This window comes from Hemiscyllium ocellatum, chromosome 5 (genome assembly GCF_020745735.1).
Source record: "Hemiscyllium ocellatum isolate sHemOce1 chromosome 5, sHemOce1.pat.X.cur, whole genome shotgun sequence".
In the NCBI taxonomy this organism is placed as follows: domain Eukaryota; kingdom Metazoa; phylum Chordata; class Chondrichthyes; order Orectolobiformes; family Hemiscylliidae; genus Hemiscyllium; species Hemiscyllium ocellatum.
The window spans coordinates 98,409,661-98,425,296 of record NC_083405.1 but is presented as its reverse complement, the minus strand read 5'-3'; the positions used below and the strand labels follow the sequence as shown (position 1 = coordinate 98,425,296).

Sequence of the window (15,636 nt, the reverse complement as noted above, 5' to 3'; positions counted from 1 at the left end):
AGTTTGCAGATGACACCAAAGTTGGAGGTGTAGTGGACAGCAAAGAGGGTTACCTCAGATTACAACAGGATCTTGATCAGATGGGCCAATGGGCTGAGAAGTGGCAGATGGAGTTTAATTCAGATAAATGCGAGGTGCTGCATTTTGGGAAAGCAAATCTTAGCAGGACTTATCCACTTAATGGTAAGGTCCTAGGGAGTGTTGCTGAACAAAGAGACCTTGAAGTGCAGGTTCATAGCTCCTTGAAAGTGGAGTCGCAGGTAGATAAGATAGTGAACTATAGGCCGGTGAGTCTCACTTCTGTTGTGGGCAAAGTCTTAGAGAGAATTGTAATGGATAGGATTTATGAACATCTGGATAGGAATAATATGATCAAGGATAGTCAACATGGTTTTGTGAAGGGCAGGTCGTGCCTCACAAGTCTTATTGAATTCTTTGAGAAGGTGACTAAGGAGGTGGACGAGGGTAAAGCGGTAGATGTGGTGTATATGGATTTTAGTAAGGCATTTGATAAGGTTCCCCATGATAGGCTACTGCAAAAAATATGGAGGTACGGCATTGAGGGTGAGTTGGAGGTTTGGATTAGGAATTAGCTGGCTGGAAGAAGACAGAGGGTAGTATTTGATGGTAAAGGTTAATCTTGGAGTGCAGTTTAGATTAGATTACTTACAGTGTGGAAACAGGCCCTTCGGCCCAACAAGTCCTCACCGACCTGCCGAAGCGCAACCCACCCATACCCCTACATTTACCCCTTACCTAACACTACGGGCAATTTAGCATGGCCAATTCATCTGACCCGCACATCTTTGGACTGTGGGAGGAAACCGGAGCACCTGGAGGAAATCCACGCAGACACAGGGAGAACGTGCAAACTCCACACAGTAAGTCGCCTGAAGCGGGAATTGAACCCGGGTCTCTGGCGCTGTGAGGCAGCAGTTACTAGTGGTGTTCCACAAGGATCTGTTTTGGGACCATTGCTGTTTGTCATTTTTATAAATGACCTGGAGGAGGGGCTAGAAGGTTGGGTGAGCAAGTTTGCGGATGATACGAAAGTCGGTGGAGTTGTTGACAGTGAGGAAGGATGTGGCAGGTTACAGCGGGATATAGATAAGCTGCAGAGCTGGGCAGAAAGGTAGCAAATGGAGTTCAACGTAGGTAAGTGTGAAGTCATTCACCTTGGTAAGAGTAACAAGAAGATGGGGTACTGGGCTAATGGTCAGATACTTGGTAGTGCGGATGAGCAGAGGGATCTTGGTGTCCATGTACACAGATCTCTGAAAGTTGCCATCCAGGTAAATAGTGCTGTGAAGAAGGCATATGGCGTACTGGCTTTTATTGGTAGAGGAATTGAGTTCCGGAGTCCTGAGGTCATGTTGCAGTTGTATAAGGCTCTGGTGCGGCCGCATCTGGAGTATTGTGTGCAGTTTTGGTTGCCATGCTATAGGAAGGATGTGGAGGCACTGGAACGGGTGCAGAGGGGGTTTACCAGGATGTTGCCTGGTATGGTATGAAGATCGTATGAGGAAAAGCTGAGGCACTTGGGGTTGTTTTCATTGGAGAAAAGAAGGTTTAGGGGTGACTTGATAGAGGTGTACAAGATGATTAGGGGTTTAGATAGGGTTGACCATGAGAACCTTTTTCCACGTATGGAGTCAGCTATTATGAGGGGGCATAGCTTTAAATTAAGGGGTGGTAGATATAGGACAGATGTTAGGGGTAGATTCTTTACTCAGCGAGTCGTTAGTTCATGGAATGCCCCGCCAGTAGCAGTGGTGGACTCCCCCTCTTTATGAGCATTTAAATGGGCATTGGATAGGCATATGGAGGATAGTGGGCTAGTGTAGGTTAGGTGGGCTTGGATCGGCGCAGCATCAAGTGCCAAAGGGCCTGTACTGCGCTGTATTTTTCTATGTTCTATGTTCTATGTTCTATGAAGAAGGCGTTTGGTATGCTTTCCTTTATTGTTCAGAGTATTGAGTACAGGAGTTGGGAGGTCATGTTGCGGCTGTATAGGACATTGGTTAGGACACTGTTAGAATATTGCATGCAATTCTGGTCTCCTTCCTATCAGAAAGATGTTGTGAAACCTGAAAAGGTTCAGAAAAGATTTACAAGGATGTTGCCAGGGTTGGAGGATCTGAGCTACAGGGAGAGGCTGAACAGGCTGGGGCTGTTTTCCCTGGAGCGTTGGAGGCTGAGGGGAGACCTTATAGAGGTTTACAAAATTATGAGGGACATGGATAGGATAAATAGGCAAAATCTTTTCCCTGGGGTAGGGGAGTCCAGAACTCGAGGGCATAGTTTTAGGGTGAGAGGGGAAAGATATCAAAGAGACCTAAGGGGCAACTTTTTCATGCAGAGGGTGGTACGTGTATGGAATGAGCTGCCAGAGGATGTGGTGAAGGCTGGTACAATTGCAACATTTTAGAGGCATTTGGATGGGTATATGAATAGGAAGGGTTTGGAGGGATATGGGCTGGGTGCTGGCAGGTGGGACTAGATTGCGTCGGGATATCTGGTCGGCATGGATGGGTTGGACCGAAGTGTCTGTTTCCATGCTGTACATGTCTATGACTCTATGATTCTATGACCCGGGATGCACACTGAGACAAACATCAACTCCATCTGAAGGATCATCAACATGATGAAAGATGCTCTTTGCTCTGCCTGAAACATATTGGTCTTCCAGAGCAAGGTGTTGACCCTAATTGAGTGCTGCAGACTGGCACATCCCACAGCCCAGTACTATGTGCTGAGGGAGGCACTAAAGCTTGGGGCAGCTGCCACCAAAGTGCAATGGGGAAAGACCATGATCTAAGCTCTTTCTGCCAAAGTATAATGGGGGTCCATTCAGTTATTGGATTTTCCCCACACCCACATCTTCCCCTGGTGCCTCAAATGCATGTAAATAGTCTTGTACAAGTAAGAAATGCCTTTGGTTTGTTTGCTGGAGAGAGTGAAATGGCTAGACATGGCAACACAAAGCAGTAGACCCTGAAAGGATTGCAAGATGCCACCCTCGAATAAAACAACGGAGAAATGGATTGCTAGACTTGTGGAAAAAGAAAGGAAGATGTCCAAGAGAGTGATAAACCAATTGAACCTCCAGCTGAGAATACAGAGTCAATGGAGGAGAAATCGGTGTACAAATAGAAGGGTGTGTGGCAGGTAGCAAAGAATATCTGCACAAGGAAACTGCTTCAGTCACACAGGGCCAGCACAGGCCAGCAGCAAAGTGGATGGAGACAGCTGTACAAAGGACACACCAGTAACTCCCCTTTCACAAAGACATGCAGAAGCATGGCCATAAACAGAAGAAAAAGCAAAACATCATGAACGGGGAGGAGATGAGCACTCCTGAGCCGGATGTCTGGAACCATGAGGAGCCCAGGACAACACAGCCCTGGCAAACCAGGACCAGGAGGACAACAGCAGCTTCGCCTGATTTGGAGCATGACATGAAACCAGATCTTCCTGGCTTTGTCTCCACCCCAATGACACGTGATCAGGGCAATGGCCCTGAGGGGTGGGGCGACAGATCCCACAGCCCTGCGAGGGGCAACACCCCACAGGGAGGAACAGGACAGCACCCACATCCCCCCTGAGGGGCAATACCCTGCAGGGAGGAACAAGACAGCTCCCACAGCTCACCTGAGGGACAGTACTCTGCAGGGAGGAACAGGGCAGCCCCCACAGACCTGCCAGGGGCAATAACCCACAGGGAGGAACAGCACAGCTCCCACAACCCCTCCTGAGGGGCAATAACCCACAGGGAGGAACAGCACAGCTCCCACAACCCCTCCTGAGGGGCAATAACCCACATGGAGGAACAGCACAGCTCCCACAGCCCCCTTTGAGGGGCAGCTCCCCACAGGGAAGAACAGCACAGTTCCCCACTCTCCCCTCCCCTGCCTCCCGATGGGGAAACAACCCACAGGGAGGAAACACTTGTTCTTCAGCTTTTGACTACAAGCCCATCAGGAAATGGCCAGCACGTAGCATCCTCGAGACCCTGCCAGGAAAGGAAGGGTGTATCCTATTGCATGGTTCCCTGAGCAGACTGTTAAAGTCATTTGACAAAATGCTTCAGTGTCAGAACTTTCCAACAAGCATCAAGATGTTTCTTGGCTGGTGGTGAGTGGGGACTGCCCATCAGATGTTTCATGTACTTGCCTGCACTCAGTAAGCAGCTGTGCTGGTGAGGAAGCTGTTACTCAGCTCCTTCTGGAATGTGCCTTTGCAAAGGTTGTCTGGAGCGAGATGAAGTGGTTCATCTTGAGCAACTCTGTGATTCAGGATCCCATGCTGTATGGGCTGCTCTAGGGATGCACACCAGGATAAATATCGACTGCGCCTGAAGGACCTTGGTGAAAGATACTCTTCGGTCTGTCTGAAACCTGTTGGACTTCCAGAACAAGGAGTTGACTTCGACAGAGTGTTACAGACTGGCACATTCCATGGTCCAGGACTATGTGCTGAGGGACACACTAAAGCTCAGGGCAACTGCTGCCAAGGCATAGTGAGGAAAGACCACAGTCCAGGATCTTTCTACCAAAGTTTAATGGGAGTCTACTCAGTTATCAGACCTTCTTGGTGCTTCCAAACAAACATAAATAGCTTTCTGCCGAAGTAGAAAAATTTTTGTTTCTTACAACTGTAAAGAAGTTTCAAGAAAAGTCAATTTTCCAGTGTTTTATTTCTGTTTATGAAAAGACTGTACAGATATTATCCAGAACATTTGTGTCGATTTATTGATGATCTTATGAATAAAATATATTTTTGAAATTTAAAAAAACTCCCACTACATCAAAAGCCTTGGACCTTATGTGTTGAGGAAACACTTTCATAGATTAGATTCCCCTACAGTGTTGAAACAGGCCATTTGCCCCAACATGTCCACACCGACCCTCTGAAATGTAACCCATCCAGACCCATTACCCTGTGATAAATGCACCTAATGAAATGGGCAAATTAAAACGACCAATTCACCTGACCTGGACATCTTTGTGATTATCGGAGGAAACTGGAGCACCAAGAGGAAATGCACACAGACCCATGTCAGGAAGAATGTGCAAACTCCACACAGTCACCTGAGATGGTAGTTAAATCCGGGTCTCTGGCACTGTGAGGCAGCAGTGCTAACCACTGAGCCACCATGCCGCCCATGTGGGCTGCAGAGATTCAAGAAGAAGGATGCTACAGCCTTCTGAAGGGCATCTAAGGGTGAACAAGAAAGGGCTTGCTATCAACAGCCGTCCCCTGACAATCAGCTTTTAAAATTTACTTTGGCATTGTCAAGGCTGGTGCCAAACACTCAGAAAATGGCTCTTGAGTCTGGTGCACAGAAAAATCAAAGAATAATATTGAATACATGAACAAAGGAGGTTATGATGGAGCTGTATATAATGATAGTTAGACATTAGCTGAAGTATTCTGTGCCACACTGTGGAAGGATGCGAGTACACTAAGACGATTTGCTAGGAGGTTGCTTGGGTTGGAACAACTCAGTTATGAAGAGAGACTAGACAGGCTGGGATTGTTTTCTTTAGAGGAACGGAGGCTGAGGAGGAACTCGAGTGGAAACTGAAGTAGTATCTGGGTGAGCACTTGAAATGCGATTGCGTACAAGGCTATGGGCCGAATGTTGGAAAATGTGATTAGAATAAATAGATGCTTGATGACTGGCACGGACGGATGGGCAGAAGGCCTCTCTCCAGACTACGAAACAATGATCCTGAATACCTAATGGTTTCAGTTCATCACCAGGTTTGCATCCATTTTAACCCTATCATTGCTATTAAATGAAAGCAGCAATATCACAGGAGTAAGTAGCTCTAGAGTTTTCTTGAACTTCCACCAAAGTGTGAAGATTGGTGAAAAATCAACAAAAACATTGCAAACTGTCATTTGCACCATTCCTTTAGCATGTCTGTCAATCTTCCACCAGATAGTATGAAATCCCATTAACTTACAGGCCTTATATTATAACAACTACGGCATTATGTTAATTTACAACTTTAAACCAAAGGATCGTTCATGTGACTGACTATCTTCTCAGCATGTATTAACTGCTATTAGGTTTTTGGATGGAAATCAAATCTGATGACCTGAATGATTTAAGAATTTGTGTGCAAGCATTCTTTCTTGCATTTGTCAGTGAAATGATTGGGGACAGACATAAAGTGTTGAGTCTGAGCTAGATGCCAAGCAGATTTAGTTACAGATTGATTATCCTCCTCCAGGACACATATTGGTTATAGTAAGCAATATTCTATTGAATGATATTTACTAGGTGCAGTCAGAAGTGCACAATAATAAATGCTGGGCGCGATGAGAGATATCCTGCTTCAAGATATATGCTGCGTATGCTGAAAGATATCCTGCTCAACCCATATAAATTGGGAGCAGTGAGAGATATCTTGTTCCAGGATATATTCTGGGTACATTGTGAGATATAATGCTCAGTAATAACATATATTGGGTACAATGAGAGTTATCCTGCACAATAATGTGCACTGGGTGTAGCATGAAATATCCTGCTCAAGGTTTAGGTTTGGATTGATATATCCAGCTTTTATCATTTTTGGGGAGAAAAGGATCATGATGTCAGATATAATAATGAGTCAGATATAGAGGGGTTGAGCATATCTAGTTTTCATACTCGTCTAAACAATGGGCATTAATGTCACAGTAGCAGGCCTCGAAATGGTAATTGAACATCACATCAAATTCAGAATGCAGAAAACAAAGAGCTGGCAGGATAGAAGTCTGCCACAATTTGTACTAACAACTTGAAGCCACATTGAAAAAAGTCAGAACTGACAAGACAAGTTTACAAGAATTCACAAACATAGTTTGTTTCATTCAGTGTACTTTTAAACAACTAACAGAAATTTTAAGGAATTGTTGGCAAACTTTCCCAATAGTGAGATGTAAAAATAAAATAACAATATCATGTTTTCAAAATTATCTTGATAAATCTATTTGCTTTGCATTTTTGTTAAAATGACACAACAAGGATATTTTACTTGAAGCAATCCAGAAACGCCCAAACATCTTTGATAATCTTTGAATCAAGTTGCATATTAAAATTAAATATGTAAAAGCAACAGAATTATTTGTTAAAAAGAAGTTGTGAGGTAACTGTTACATACATCTGATGTTAAAGTAGCAAAAGTAGCTCCTAAACAGTTGGGAGGTCATGTTGCGGCTGTACAGGACATTGGTTAGTCCACAGTTGGAATATTGTGTGCAATTCTGGTCTCCTTCCTTTCAGAAAGATGTTGTGAAACTTGAAAGGGTTCAGAAAAGAATTACAAGGATGTTGCCAGGGTTGGAGGATTTGAGCTAGACAGAGAGGCTGAACAGGCTGGGGCTGTTTTTCCTGGAGCGTCGGAGGCTGAGGGATGATCTTATAGAGGTTTACAATATTATGAGGGGCATGGATAGGGTAAATAGGCAAAGTCTTTTCCCTGGGGTCGGGGTGCCCAGAACTAGAGGGCATAGGTTAGGGTGAGAGGGGAAGGATGTAAAAGAGACCTAAGATGCAACATTTTCACGCAGAGGGTGGTACGTGTATGGAATGAGCTGCCAGAGGAAGTGGTGGAGGCTGGTACAATTGCAACATTTAAGAGGCATTTGGATGGGTATATGAACAGGAAGGGTTTGGAGGGATATGGGCCGGGTGCTGGCAGGTGGGACTAGATTGGGTTGGGATATCTGGTTGGCATGGATGGGTTGGACCAAAGGGTTTGTTTCCATGTTGTACATCTCTATGACTCTATCACTCTGCTTCCCACCCAATGCAAAAAGTAATCATTTTTGGATAAAAAAGGCATCTCTTTACTAATTCAGCCAGGCCTGGGATTAGCTTGTGGTTAGTGTGTGTGGGCTTTCACTTTCAAAGCAGAATGACAACATCCTGAAAAATAATTTCTCTCCTAGTGGAATCTTAATGCCCCACTAATCAATTTTATTGAGGCTGATCTTTTGCTTGCTAGAGTTGCTTATTTGAATACACAACCAACCTGTGTCAGCAGATCCATCTCTCCAAGGAGATTACTGAACATGGCATCTATGTCATCATTGGCGTTACCTCCTTCGAACTCCATCTGTAGAAGTACAAAAGAAACAATTGAGACAAAAATCAATAATTGATGTTAAAACCCTGTTTGGATGTTACCAGGTTTTAGTTCCTTTATGTCAAAATTAAATTAAAAACACTGTAAACTAAACAGCATACCTTTCCTTTAATTCCAATTTTTTTTGCTTTTTCTCTTCAAGGTGTTGAATTTTTCTAGGCATCATGGGAAATGTTTTAGTTCCATGGGAAATAAAACAGCCCCTATGTTACTCTGTCAAAGCAGCCATTTTTCATTTGAACCCTGATGGTGATGAGGTTATTTATAAATTGACAAATGATTGTAGAGTTTGATTCTAACTTTGCGCAGTGGGTCAACACACTCCAGTACGAATTGAGGACAGTGGTCAGTCAAGGAAATCCTGACTAAATTCTCCTCTTCCTAGAGTAGGAATGCTGATGTCAGTTAGTTCCCAATCTGCTACTGTGGCTGGGATCAGCTAACTGAGCAATGACCAGAAACTGATCTGGGAATTGCCTCCTCACTGTCACATTCTATGGTAGATTTACTTCCTGAACTTCTTGTCTGTGCACACAGTGATTCAAAAAGAATAAAATGACGTATTTTTGTTTAAAGCCTAACTATTTCTTGCTGTATAGCATATGCTGAGGTTGACCATGAGTCATAAGATGAAAAGGTGAGTTATGGGACACTGAAGATGATTAAACTTATAATTTCTGTTAATTAACAAGCTACTGCAAACCAGAACAAGCAAGACCTTCTACTGAGTTATTATTATGTGGATCCCTTGCTTATTAAAGGGGTCAAGTCCATATTGCGTCATATTTATTAAAGCAAGATAATATACAGGGAAATAAAAATGATATAAAATAAAATTGTTGCTATGAGATCTTGGTATGAGCAGCAACAGAAGATCTAATAGTCACTTAGCCAACGTATTTCAAGCTATAATACTATTTTTAGTGTTATCCTTATTGAAATAGTGCATATAACTTGGTACAACACTGATAACTCCCTGTTAAAGGTAATAGAGAAAAAAATCCTCAACTCCCACAAGTAAGTTCCATTATGTACAGTTGCAGAATTTGCAACCAGAAGTGATGGAAGGGATTTTCATTGTACACTGCTGAGCTTCTTTTATTGCTACAGAGTGCTGCCTGATTTTGTGAGTAGCAATTTCTTCACCTGCTGACTCGACTGAATATTATCCAGTTTTATTAGTATGGGATTGGAAAATGTCTCAAATCAATCAGGCTATTAAATCACTTGATGATAAGTAGGCATTTGAAATCATATCAATGTATTTGTTATTGAGTTCAAGGTTGCAATCTGGAGTTCATATTAAGTTTACAATACAATCAGTTTTGTTTCTGTGACATGATGTCATCTCAAACTCAAAATCCGTTTGTAATTCACTCCAAGCATGCTATTTAAACCCTGGACTATTTTGGCCAAGTGACAATTTTGTCAGATTTCATGGTTGGTTTCTCTCTGTGAAGCCGAGTGCAATTTTTTACCATATCGTCCCAAATTCACTTCATTAACTACATACCAGGCTTCATTGGCAACCCTCTTACATAGAAACATAGAAGATAGGAGCAGGGCTCGGTTCCTCTGTTCAATATGGTCAAAGCTGATCATAAAGCTCAATACTTTGTGACCTGCTGTGCTTTTCCAACACTACTCTAATCTAGACTCTGGTTTCCAGCATCTGCAGTCCTCACTTTTGCCTCCTTACTCAACCCTGTTATTGTCCCCACCTCTCACCAAGGCTCATGATCGACCACTCTTTTGCTGTTGCCTGCAATGTCCTCCCTCACTTATGCTTCCCTTACACACACACACACTCCCATCGATTAATGCTGGATACCCTGTACAAGGGATGTGTGGAGAGGTGCCCGACATTAAGCCCCTCACCACACTATGAGGAAAGAATCCTGGTCCTTGCAGGAGGAGATTGGGAAAGCTCCTGCATGGATGCTGGGACATCCATGTGCTGCCAAACAAATCAGTACCATTCTTCATTCCAGTGCAATTATCACATTAATTGTCAATGTCATTCATTTCACACAATTAATGAGCTGTGTTGCCTACTCCACCAAATATTGCAAGCAGGCAATCATCTGGCTGCCTCCACGGACAGATTGGCAGTTGCCATGGTGACACAGATCCAGCAGTCTCAGGGTCTGCTGAGTATGTGTGCAGATCTGCACTCCATCGTCTTAGCAGCAACAGAGATCAGGTCCACCCCGATCTAACACCTCACAGGAACAGGGTGAACTTTCAAGGCCAAAGGGTTCCACTGTAGGGCAGGCTCCTCCACCCCAGCTATGGAACAGGAGACTACACCAAGAGCTAGTGGGAGAGAAAGAGAAAATAAAACCTCGTGAGACCCCATTGGTGTCATATGACATTGCACTGCAAATAGAAATTCTGACATTTATTAAAATAAGTTTGGAGTGTCACCATGTTTGTTTGTTTGCGCGTCTGTGCAGCCCTTATTCTAAGTCTCACACTGTGAGGTTGGACATCAGCGTGCATATATGATATTGCATGGAGCAATACCTGGCCAGAAAAGCTGCTGTATTTTGTATGGGCAAAGTGAACCTCATATTTAGAAGGGTCTCTGATAACTGGGTGCACAGCCATCATCAATCTCAGTAGTCTACAATATTTGGCCTTGCGAGGTATAAAATGTTGCGAGGGATTGGAAGCCCATAGATGTGTGTCCTCAAAGTGAATGTGCTCATGTGGCGTGTTGTCACCTCTTCATTTTGAAGACTGAGATGAGGAGGAATTCCATCTCAGAGATTTTTGAGACTTTGGAACTTTTTTCTACAGAGAGCTGTTGGGGAAGGATCCTTGTGTATATTGAAGGCTCAGATAGAAAGATTCTTGATCAGGAAGTGGGTTATCAGAAAAGGGGAGTAAAGTGGATGTGAGGAGTGTTTGATCAGCCATGATCCTGTTGAAGAGTGCAACAGGCTCGAGGGGCTGAATGGCTTCCTCCTGTTCCTATTTATTATGGTCTTATGGTGTTGACGGCTTGCAGCCCTCTCCCTGCATGCTGTATACCTCCCAAGGTCTCCCACATAGGCCGAGGCACTTGCCCCGCCCACTCTTAGTGTGATTGCAGCCATTTTCTTTCCCATTACGTAGTTGTAATATCTAGGATGATGGAAGGCAATAGCAAGTACTCCTTAGAAACTAATTCCCAGGGTCCAGTTCCATGTGTCATTTGCTTAAGTAAGCAAATCCACTTTCTGGTCGTCCTTCCAAGAAACACCTCCTTGGGTCTATACCCAAACCGTCTGTATGAGACTGGAGTTGCCCACCTTCCCCCATAGTATAAGAGGTGGCCATGGCTCATACAGTGTCTCTCCAACAATCCAAGATGATCCTCACCATTGATACACCCCCTTCTGCTCCCCATCCATGCTTTACCATATCCTCCCTTATATAGACAGTTGGCTCCACCTCTCCCTCTCAGCCTTTAACCCCCAAAACTCCCAAATGGCCATGAATAGGTTTCCCCAATCTCCATCCTGCAAGACTGGTTCCCTTCATCCTCCTGTCATTGCCCCTTACCCTGCCTTTATTGGATGGACACAATGACTGACTGTGGCCCATGTCCAGTTAGCTACCAATGAGAATGAAATACCAGTACATCCCCACAACTGTGTCAGCTCTAACCCCACAACCAGCCTCTATGAATTCACGGGGCAGACTGTGACTCATTTCCTGAACTGTAGAGCAAACAGAGCATGGTCTATTGCACCCTCAGTGGATAGACACCTGACTGTGGCTGAGTCCCGAGTCTAATCTCGGATGTTGTTAATGACTTAATGTGCTGAAACCCCATCATTGACAGGTACTTCCATGGACTTCACAGAGAACCACTCCCCTAGGACTTTGAGACATGGCTACCTACCTGCTGTCCATGCAGTGCTTTTGCCACTTGTACAGATTTGAGATTGATAATGAAATTAATTGATAAGCAAAATGTTTGCCTTTTGACTGGGACCAGCTGACCAGCAAGACAAACTCCCTGATTCTGTGACTGTGAAGTCAGGCCAAGCAAGGCAGGGGTGCTGTGAGCAAATAGGTGGTAAATGATTGACCATTAAGCAAATGAGTGAACAAGGAAGCCTGAAATGCAGCCTGTTCGGATCCATGAGCTGAGTGCCTATCCCTGTGTGCACAGTGCCCTTGCAGCAGCCTTTCAATGGGAGTTGCCAGTGCATCCTGAAGAGCAGAAGCATCCTGGAGGTGGGTTGAATAAGTGCCATGATTGCACTTTGACAGGCTGGCAGGGGTTGCATGCCAATGATGTGGATGTATGTGGTTGTTCACTGGAGTGTGCCCCTGAGATGTTATTGCAGGATGGCCAAGGTGATAGGCTGGAGGAGCAAGTGGCAAGCTAAGGTTGCCAGGTAACGACTGATTATCATGTTGATATCTACTTTCCTCAGAAAAATAGTGGCTTTAAGTAGAACAGGAAACACATTCAGGAGATGAGACTTGTTAATTACGCTGTTAACAAACAATAATCCCCTGGTATGCATCATGCTGCTCCCTTGTCAGAATCTCAGCTTCACGACTAGGACTCTACTTCAAAATTCACTGAGTTGTTTCTGACATTAAGAAAGGCCGTGTCTGACTGTTCACGCAATTCTGTAAATTTCTGGCCACAGCCTGTGTCATTCAGCTCCCTATAAGATTGTTCCACATATATATTTATATTCAACACAATTACAGTGATGACCATGAATCAAAAGTCATGTGAAATGATCGAATGTATGATCACTGAGGGCTGAATTTCACTGTTGGAGGGAGAGGTCAGATAATTGGGGTTTCCTCCGGGTGCTCCGGTTTCCTCCCACAGTCCAAAGATGTGCGGGTCAGGTGAATTGGCCATGCTAAATTGCCCATAGTGTTAGGTAAGGGGTATGGGTGGGTTGCGCTTCGGCGGGTCGGTGTGGACTTGTTGGGCCGAAGGGCCTGTTTCCACACTGTAAGTCTAATCTAATCTAATTGTCACTTTTCTGCTGAACAAAGAGACCTTGGAGTGCAGGTTCGTAGCTCCTTGAAAATGGAGTTGCAGGTGGATAGGATAGTGAAGAAGGCGTTTGGTATGCTTTTGTTTCTTGGTCAGAGTATTGAGTACAGGAGTTGGGAGGTCATGTTGCAGCTGTACAGGACATTGGTTAGGCCACTGTTGGAATATTGCATGCAATTCTGGTCTTCTTCCTATCGGAAAGATGTTGTGAAATTTGAAAGGGTTCAGAAAAGATTTATAAGGGTGTTGTCAAGGTTGGAGGATTTGAGCTATAGGGAGAGGCTGAGCAGGCTGGGACTGTTTTCCCTGGAGCATCTGAGGCTGAGGGGTGACCTTATAGAGGTTTACAAAATTATGAGGGGCATGGATAGGATAAATGGCAAAGTCTTTTCCCTGCGTTCGCGGAGTCCAGAACTAGAGGGCATAGTTCTAGGGTAGAGGGGAAAGATATAAAAGAGACCAATGGGGCAATTTTTTCACACAGAAGGTGGTACGTACATGGAATGAGCTGCCAGAGGATGTGGTGGAGGCTGGTACAATTGCAACATTTAACAGGCATCTGGATGGTTATATAAATAGGAAGAGTTTGGAGGGATATGGGCCAGGTGCTGGCAGGTGTGACTAGATTGGGTTGGGATATCTGATTGGTATGGATGGGTTGGACTGAAGGGTCTGTTTCCATGCTGTACATCTCTGTGACTATATGACTCTAACAGAGAGAGAATTTTATTTTTAATAATTGTTTGTGCGATGTGGGTGTTGCAGGCTGGCCGACATGTATTGCCCATCCTTACTTGCCCTTGAGAAGGCGGTGGTGGCCTTCTTGAACTACCACAGTCCATCTGCTGTGGGTTGACCCCCTCCATGTCATTTGGGAGGGAATTCCAGGAATTTGACCCAGGGACAGTGACGGAACAACAATACATTTTTTCAAGCTGAAAATGTGTTGCTGGTTAAAGCACGGCAGGTTAGGCAGCATCCAAGGAACAGGAAATTCGATGTTTCGGGCCAGAGCCCTTCATCAGGAATGAGGAGAGTGTGCCAGCCAGGGAGGAGGGATTTGGGGGAGGGGCGATGGAGATGTGATAGGTGGAAGGAGGTCAAGGTGAGGGTGATAGGCCGTAGTGGGGTGGGGGTGGAGAGGTCAGGAAGAAGATTGCAGGTTAGGAGGGCGGTGCTGAGTTGAGGGAACTGACTGAGACAAGGGGGGAGGGGAAATGAGGAAACTGGAGAAATCTGAGTTCATTCCTTGTGGTTGGAGGTAACCCCGCCCCCACTCCCAGCTCCAGTCCCACACCAGGTCCTAGCTCCCAGCCATGCCGGATCTTCACCATCCCTTCAGACCTCCCCCTCTCTGAGGATGAAAGATCAGTCCTCAGCAGAGGCCTCACCTTCATTCCCCTACGCCCTCGGATCAATGAGTTCAACACGCGGCGAGATATTGAACAATTCTTCTGCCGCCTTCGCCTCCGTGCCTACTTTCACAACCAAGACTCCCGCCCACCCTCTAACGACCCCTTCTCCCACCTCCAACACACCCCATCCACCTGGACACCCCGTGCTAGCCTCTTACCCGCCCTCGATCTATTTATAGCCAACTGCCGCCGCGACATTAACCGACTCAACCTGTCCACCCCTCTCACCTACTCCAACCTCTCACCCTCAGAACGTGCAGCCCTCCACTCCCTCCGCTCCAATCCCAACCTCACCATCAAACCGGCAGACAAGGGAGGCGCGGTAGTAGTTTGGCGCACCGACCTTTATACCGCTGAGGCCAAACGCCAGCTCGCGGACACCTCCTCTTATCGCCCCCTTGACCACGACCCCACCTCCCACCACCAAACCATCATCTCCCAGACCATCCATAACCTCATCACCTCAGGGGATCTCCCATCCACCGCCTCCAACCTCATAGTCCCACAACCCCGCACCGCCCGTTTCTACCTCCTGCCCAAAATCCACAAACCTGCCTGCCCCGGCCGACCCATTGTCTCAGCCTGCTCCTGCCCCACCGAACTCATCTCCGCGTACCTCGACACGGTTCTGTCCCCTTTAGTCCAAGAACTCCCCACCTACGTTCGGGACACCACCCAGGCCCTCCACCTCCTCCAGGATTTTCGCTTCCCCGGTCCCCAACGCCTTATTTTCACGATGGACATCCAGTCCCTGTACACCTCCATCCCCAATCACGAAGGACTCAAAGCCCTCCGCTTCTTCCTTTCCCGCCGCACCAACCAGTACCCTTCCACTGACACCCTCCTTCGACTGACTGAACTGGTCCTCACCCTGAATAACTTCTCTTTTCAATCCTCCCACTTCCTCCAAACTAAAGGAATTGCCATGGGCACCCGCATGGGCCCCAGCTATGCCTGTCTCTTCGTAGGATATGTGGAACAGTCCATCTTCCGCAACTACACTGGCACCACCTCCCACCTTTTCCTCCGCTACATCGATGACTGTATCGGCGCTGCCTCG

General features: G+C 45.7%; 1 protein-coding gene across 2 annotated transcripts in view; it reads right to left on the bottom strand.

Moving 5' to 3' along the window:
- The window catches only part of apbb1ip (amyloid beta (A4) precursor protein-binding, family B, member 1 interacting protein), a 156,876-nt gene that overhangs the window by 95,013 nt on the left and 46,227 nt on the right, over nucleotides 1-15,636 (bottom strand). For both annotated transcript variants that reach the window (XM_060825006.1, XM_060825007.1), the window contains exon 2: nucleotides 8,028-8,111. In XM_060825006.1, the coding sequence (XP_060680989.1) occupies nucleotides 8,028-8,111 (84 nt within the window). The remainder of the gene's footprint in view (nucleotides 1-8,027; nucleotides 8,112-15,636) is intronic.